The following is a 7208-nucleotide window of genomic DNA, read 5'->3' as shown; positions in this document are numbered from 1 at the left end:
AGGACTAGTTTGGATTTCCATTATCAAATATAAGATTTTGAACTTGGTAAATTAGCATATGATGAGAGTTATATTTGGAAATCCTACTCTGTATGGTGGCACAATGGAACTCATCAACACCATAAGTAGGAACTATAGTTTTGGATTTTCATTACTGTATGGTGAATGGTGATTTGGAAATACAACTTTGTATGACTTATACACCCATGGAAATTATACCCTGTATGAAGTAAACATACAAGCTCATCAACAGGGGGGTGCAGATATAAACTGGAATGGCCCAATTGCGAAGATGCCATTCCAAAATGCATGTCTCTAGATTAAAGCATTTTTTTTTTAAAAAATGTCATGAAATTTGACGCACAACGTTTTAAGTTATCCCGCCAACAGGCACACACGCAAAACAGCGCTGTCAAAACATAACATTCTTGACGGAGTTAATAATTGCCAATATGCCATATATATGGTTAGCTTAGTTCTGGGCATGTTTCTAATAGATATAATTGCATACGACGTCACACATAGCATAATAATTACGAGGATTGGTCCACTTCACTTTTTTATACCGTCACAATTATACAACTTTCTTCTGCAACTCCTCTATCATTTGATACTATAATACCTCCAGGGTTACATCGTTAATTATCTTCATATTTATTTCCCCCGCATTACGCAATGTATTAATTCAAGCTATTCCCCTTCTTCAGAATCAATCAATAAGTAGAGTGTTATTTCGTGTGTGTAATCAAAGGTTATAATTTCAAAATATAAAGTCAAGATTAGTAAACAGACAAAATGAGTACCGAATCATCAATAATAAGACAGATATATACCTGTAGGGTAAACACACCTACAGTTCTCATGCGTCATTCTAACTTACTGGTTGATTTTTTCCTTCCTTTGATTTTTCGTCGCAATTGATCACCTTATTACTTACTCTACACGTAGAGTAGTTGTAGTACTAGTAAATAAATGAATGGATAAATAAATAAACGCTTTACGATAGACGTAATTATTCACGTTGCTGGGAATAATACTAATCCAGTAACAAGTTAGAATAATTGCTCTGTACACCATCTCCTATATGTTAATATTCACGTTTCTTGAAATATTACTAAAACACAATGTAACGTAAACGGTCTGTACGATTTAACCCGATATATACAGTATTCACTTTGTTATCAACAAATCAATTAACGATGTTTCAAACATCCCATGTTTAATAGTTTCTTTGTTTTCAACATTGCCCGTTTATAAGGAAAGACATATTAGTTTGTTTTTGCATGACCCAACTGGAAAATAACCTTCCACCTACTATTTAAAACTGAAAATGTTTTGAGAAGCAGCCTGGATTGGAACGAACAGTCTCCAAATTGACTGAATGTGATGCATGGTCAATATACTACACGAGTTAAGCATGGGATTTCAGTCGAAAGCAACATATGTAGGTATGACACGTATATGAATCAGCCGCGATTTCTACAACTTATTGACACATCGCTCTTCTATAAAGAGCTACCTAAAACACACACGCTGTGATGACACAGACCTCGCAATGGGGCTCCAGAAATCACCTAAAACTCTCGGGTAGTTAACGTCATGTTTGGTCGGAGCTCGGCCGTTTACTGGAACCTCATCGCAGCCATCCTTTCACTATTAATAGACAGTTCATTTCCCCAAATTTTAGAATTGGGGATCACAATAAAAAAAAATATCTGTGAAACTGGTGAGCTTGACACATAAAATGATTAAAATAATTATTTGCAAATTCATCGTTGTGTGTTTCAATCAATTGTTATCTCAGCATTACCTAATTGCAATCCAGACATGGTTGATATGGTTACGCAAAAACACGTTGCATTGATGAAGAGAATAAATGATTGGAAAGACCCAATAAAGAACAACAGTTTCTTTGTTGTCGGAAATGAAGGACGTCAACATAGTAACGTAACGCTTACATTTTGGAAAATAATGGATATGAATATAACAAGCGTTGTTCGTACGCCTTAAGGCACAATATGCAGATTATAAAAAGTATCGAAGGCAAAGAAATTAATATTGGTAATTACTAAAACGTATGTTGATATTAAAAAAACACATAAATAGGCGTGTTTATAAAATATTCATGGGGATAATTAATTCATACTATGTTACAACTCACACACGTTAAGAAAACTTCGATGATTATAAATCGCAGTAATCTTCACCAGTACTCAGCGATCGACCTAGTACACATACCCACAAAATCTTAGAGGTTTCAATTATATCAATATCAATGTTAAATTATGCTATTCCACTTCATAGTCTAATCATAAAAAAAAATGTGAAAACATTGAAAGCTCACAATTTGTGCAATAAATATAACGGCATAATACACACAAAATAAACTGTTCTTGTTGTATGTGTAGAAAAAACGTAATCGAGGGAAAATACCGAAGTATTATGTGATTGAATGCAAGCAACACTGTCGTAAAATAATACATTTATTTTAAAACGCGCCCTGTTTTTCCTATCTGAAACAGTTGAATAAATGTTAACGATCTTTTCATTAGAATTTCTTTTCTATTTCGGGCTGGCAATGACCACCGTCACTGTACCCTGTGTGTCACATTATTAATGGTTTATGTGTGAATGTTAAACACAAGTCTGGAGGTAAACTTATCATTTCGTACACTTTATATGGAAGAGATATGTATTTTGTGTATACATGAATAATTCATTATATATTTTACGTTAATTATTTTTCTCTTCGTCTTTCAACTTGATTTCTTGAGCTATGTCTAACCCTCCATGTGCAAATCCTAAAGCCATACACACTTACTGAGCCAGCTAGGCTGTATCGCATAATTTCATGTAGACGTGTGGTTCAAAGTTTCTATTATTTAAAAAATATGAGACGATATGAACTGTAACGTAATTCAAAATATTGGCGTCATAAACAAAACAATTAAAATCGTGAAATATAAGAACGGGGATCTGAACTGCTGACAAAGTTATAATCAGCACTATAAAAAACGACTATTACAAATTTTCATTTAGAATAATACTATTATTACAGTAGTTGAAAATTCGAATCAAATATTTCCAAATCGATGAGCTGTGTGATCTAGTAGACGAGCTATGCAGGCAATTGGCAACATGTAGCGCGGACGTTTACTAAAACTTCAAACAGGCCATTAACTACTATTGGCGTCCTGGTAGCTACATTTTAACTATGAGAATAACAGCTCGTTTTCCCTTCCAAAAAAATGAAATCACCTTGAGATATATAATACATTTCGTAATGAATCGCCATCTCTTAAAAGAAGAAAACAAAATAAATGTGAAGCAGCTGGAGAGCTTGACACTTGAATGATTATTACAACTGCGCATTCATTATTATATGTTTCAGACAATTGCTAATTTACTAATTGCAATCCAGACATGGTTGCCCTTGTTGCAGAAAGATGTTGCACTAATAAAAATAATAATAAATTTGAACGACTCAATAAACAGTTACATTGTTGTCGGAAATGAAGGACATATTACGTAACATAATGTTTACATATGGGATAATGACTATAAGTATAACAAGCGATGTTTGCACGCTTTAGGGCACAACATTTTAATTATAAAAAGTCAAAGTTGAACAGATCAACATGTAATCGACATATTAATAATAGGTATCAAAAGCGAAAAAATAATTTTGGTAATTACTATCTCATAGTGATTACAAAAAACGGATTCATGGGGGGGGGGGAATTACGCTTTGTCAAAAACTCAGTCGATGATTATAAATGTTTACCTGCACTATGCCATTAACTGCGAACACATACCCAACAAATCTGAAGAGGGTTTCGAACTCTATATGACTATCAGTTTTACATTATGCCATTCCCCTTTATAATTCAATCAAAAAAAAATGTAAAAAAAATATAAGTTTGACAAACCGTGGTGCCCTATCCTAATGCAATAAACATAACGGCACAAGTTCAAATAAATGTTATTGGATGTTATTCTGTCAATATTCTTGCAGTCATGGTTTGTTTATTCATATACTAATCACGATTCATCCCATTCATTGTGTGATTACGTTCGACCACTTGAACATCACCACGACACTAGACAACAACGCCAGCAACATCTTGACAGAGCTAACACAACGTCGGGCCAGTTTTATCTTATTTTACAGGAACACAAAATTCTGGAAAAATATTTAATTATTATTATTATTATTACACAAATACACAAACACAGAGCAAGACGATGCTATGCGACTAACTGTGAGCAAATACATATTTGATTTTTTTTCTAAACGATGTAAATTTGAAATACACAAGTTTTGAAATGTGTTTCTTGAGCAATAAAACAACTGTTTGATTATCAAGTTACGTACATAATGAATTGGCTTCTATTTGCGAACGCGTAAACTGTTTTTTTTTTTGAGATGTGATATGTTTGGTCATGGGAAAGGATAACAATCAACCAAATCAAAAAGCAAAACATGTATGAAGAAAGTGCAAACGTGTGTAGTATTCAGACATGCGAGAAACCCGACACACATTTACAAGTTTCCAGGGAACTTACTCTTTTTTATATCAGTTCGTACATGGAATAGTTTCTGTAAAGGTAAAACTCACTAAGCGACGTGGCCAAAAGATTATCTTTGTTAATTGGAAATAAATCGGCGCAAAAATTGTTGTAATAATTACTAAATACATCGTAAGAAATGGTTAATTTAGTGTCACCATGTAAGAGAGGGTCAACAAAACTCATATTTGTGTTACAACATAGGTTGTATTTGCGAGAATGTCATGAAAAACTTCAATTTGAAGATTTAAAAGTCAATACATGTGAATTTATATTACTTGAGTATTTGTTCTTTCCCTGTCGCCATAGTGACACAATCACAGCTGAATACCTACAAGCCAATATTATAACCATTTGAAGTAATTGATTGCCACGCCCATCGAAACGTCTTTGTTTATTGTGACATAAGAAGGTTGTTTTCAAACTAATTTACAAATACAACATTATATAAAGTCAAAACACAGTGCAGTCATGGATATAGTCTCGGCAAGACCGCACTCGCGTTGGTTTCATCTGCGTTAGCTCTGGGCTCGACTCCGACGAATTTGTTTAAAAGTGTTTATGACTGGTACAATACTCGTACATCAGAAATTGTTCGCGATAATTTCAACAAATTCAGCAGAGAGAAAGGTAATTCTGATATTTCTCAATATCTCCTTACAGCTTAATCAACTGAACAGCTGCTTGATACTGACTTCACAGTAACAAATTCTACTGAAATATATCTCGATATTATCGCAATGAAATCAACTTAAAAGCTTCTTGATATCCCTTCCATGCAGTAGCGAATTCGACTGAAGCACTTCTCGATGTCATTGCAACGGATTCAACTGGACGGCTTTTTGATACCACTGTTGCAGTAGCGAATTCCACAGAAACATTTCTCGATGTCATTGCAACTAAACAACACACGTATGTATTTGTTGCAAGCTAAATTGAAATATTTCTACGTATCATTGTAACCCAATCAATTGAACAGCACGTGTATACCATTGCTGCGATTGATTGCAGTCGATATTATTGAAATGAATTCAAGAGAAACGTTTTCCAATACGGTAACCATGGAAAACAACTCAACTGAATCATTTATCGATATCATTGCAACGGAATCAAGTGATCAGCTTATCGACAATATTCTTTCAGTGTCAAATACAACTACAGCAGCTTTCGATAATATCGCGAGTCCAATGTTTTTCGATACCATTGCAAACAACTCAAATGAAACATATCCCGGTATCAATGCAACGAATACCACTGAAGTTGCCCTCGATATCGTTGCTGTGAGCTCATATGAAATATTTCTGGATATCATATCGGCGTGCATCTATATCGCCGTGTTCATAGTTGGTACAGCTGGTAATATTCTGGTTTGTAATATCGTCTATTCTAACAAGAAACTAAGAACTGCACTAAACATCCAGCTAGTATCACTGGCAAGTGCAGATTTGATATTTTGCATTATTATTCCATTGGTACGCGTTATTTCAATGTTGATAAGCGTTCTGCACGGGGAATTCATTGTTGATGGTCTGCTTTGTGCTTTTCAGATGTTTGTTTTTTATAGTTCAGGTATCACAACAATTGTTACTTTGGGAAGTATAAGTGTTATCAGAGCAATAGCTATACGAAATAAGTGTTCAAATAACACCAAAAAAATGATTATTATAGGTTCGATTGTAGCTAGCTATGCCATAGGTGTAGGGTATGGTATACTGAAGGTTTCTGCTGGCCATGACAACACTTGCAATCCAAAACCAACTAGTCAAAAAGTGTTGAATATTACAAGATTTGGTATATCTATTGTATTTACAATGTTTTTTACACTTGTGATATCTTATTCCTACATCTACCACGTGACTGCAAAAAATGAGAAGGCTCTCAAAAAAACAATGGACGTAGGGAGCTGTTGTGTACAAGGACGACGTAAGCCAAGGAACATTACTGCATTTAGAATAGCCGTAATTATAATAAGTATATTTACAATATCATATATATCGATTGCAGTACACGCTTTTCTTGTAGTTAATGATGTCATGCTTAGAAACGAACATGAAAGTAACTTCACTGTATCGTTAGCGAGCTTGGGTAGCATGTTAAATCCGATTGTGTACTCACTGACTTCCAGTCAGTTTAAGAAATACCTACCATGTCAGAGAAAAGTTGCACCATTATTGGAATAACACTAAAACACAATATATATGTTGTATATTTTGTTAGACTAATAATTATGGCTCCTCATTTATATGACACGAATTTATTTACTTCTCACGAATATGTCACGCCTGTCCACGTATTACTAGCTAGGATATAATACTGATTATGACAAACTCTATTGTTGATATTCCACGTCATGGAGGGGTCGCGTTAGCTTGGTTGTTAACACGTCAAAAACGTAAATACTAATGTCATTACGTTCTAGGTAAGCATCATAATAAGATTCGCTAATATTTATATAGACGTAAGACACAGGAGGAATACAAAACGGTAAAATTATCAAAATTCTATGTCACAATGTTCACATATATATATTGTGTCTAATTCCGAAATACTCACATGTGAAAAAGAAAAACATCAGACAGCAAATACAAAGTCGGAACTGGATTTTGCAATTGGGTAATAATTCGGTTATAATTATGTTA

At 34.1% G+C, this 7208-nt stretch overlaps 1 protein-coding gene across 1 annotated transcript; it reads left to right on the top strand.

The window, feature by feature from the left end:
- The first annotated feature begins 5630 nt into the window (after positions 1-5630).
- On the top strand, positions 5631-6749 carry LOC102804569 (type-1 angiotensin II receptor-like). The gene has a single exon (XM_006812124.1). The coding sequence runs from the start codon at positions 5631-5633 to the stop codon at positions 6747-6749; it is 1119 nt and encodes a 372-aa protein (XP_006812187.1).
- Positions 6750-7208: the final 459 nt, after the last annotated feature.

The sequence above is a fragment of the Saccoglossus kowalevskii genome, chromosome 5, assembly GCF_978046115.1.
Source record: "Saccoglossus kowalevskii chromosome 5, keSacKowa6.1, whole genome shotgun sequence".
Classification (NCBI taxonomy): Eukaryota; Metazoa; Hemichordata; class Enteropneusta; family Harrimaniidae; genus Saccoglossus; species Saccoglossus kowalevskii.
This window is presented reverse-complemented; position numbering and strand designations above follow the sequence as displayed.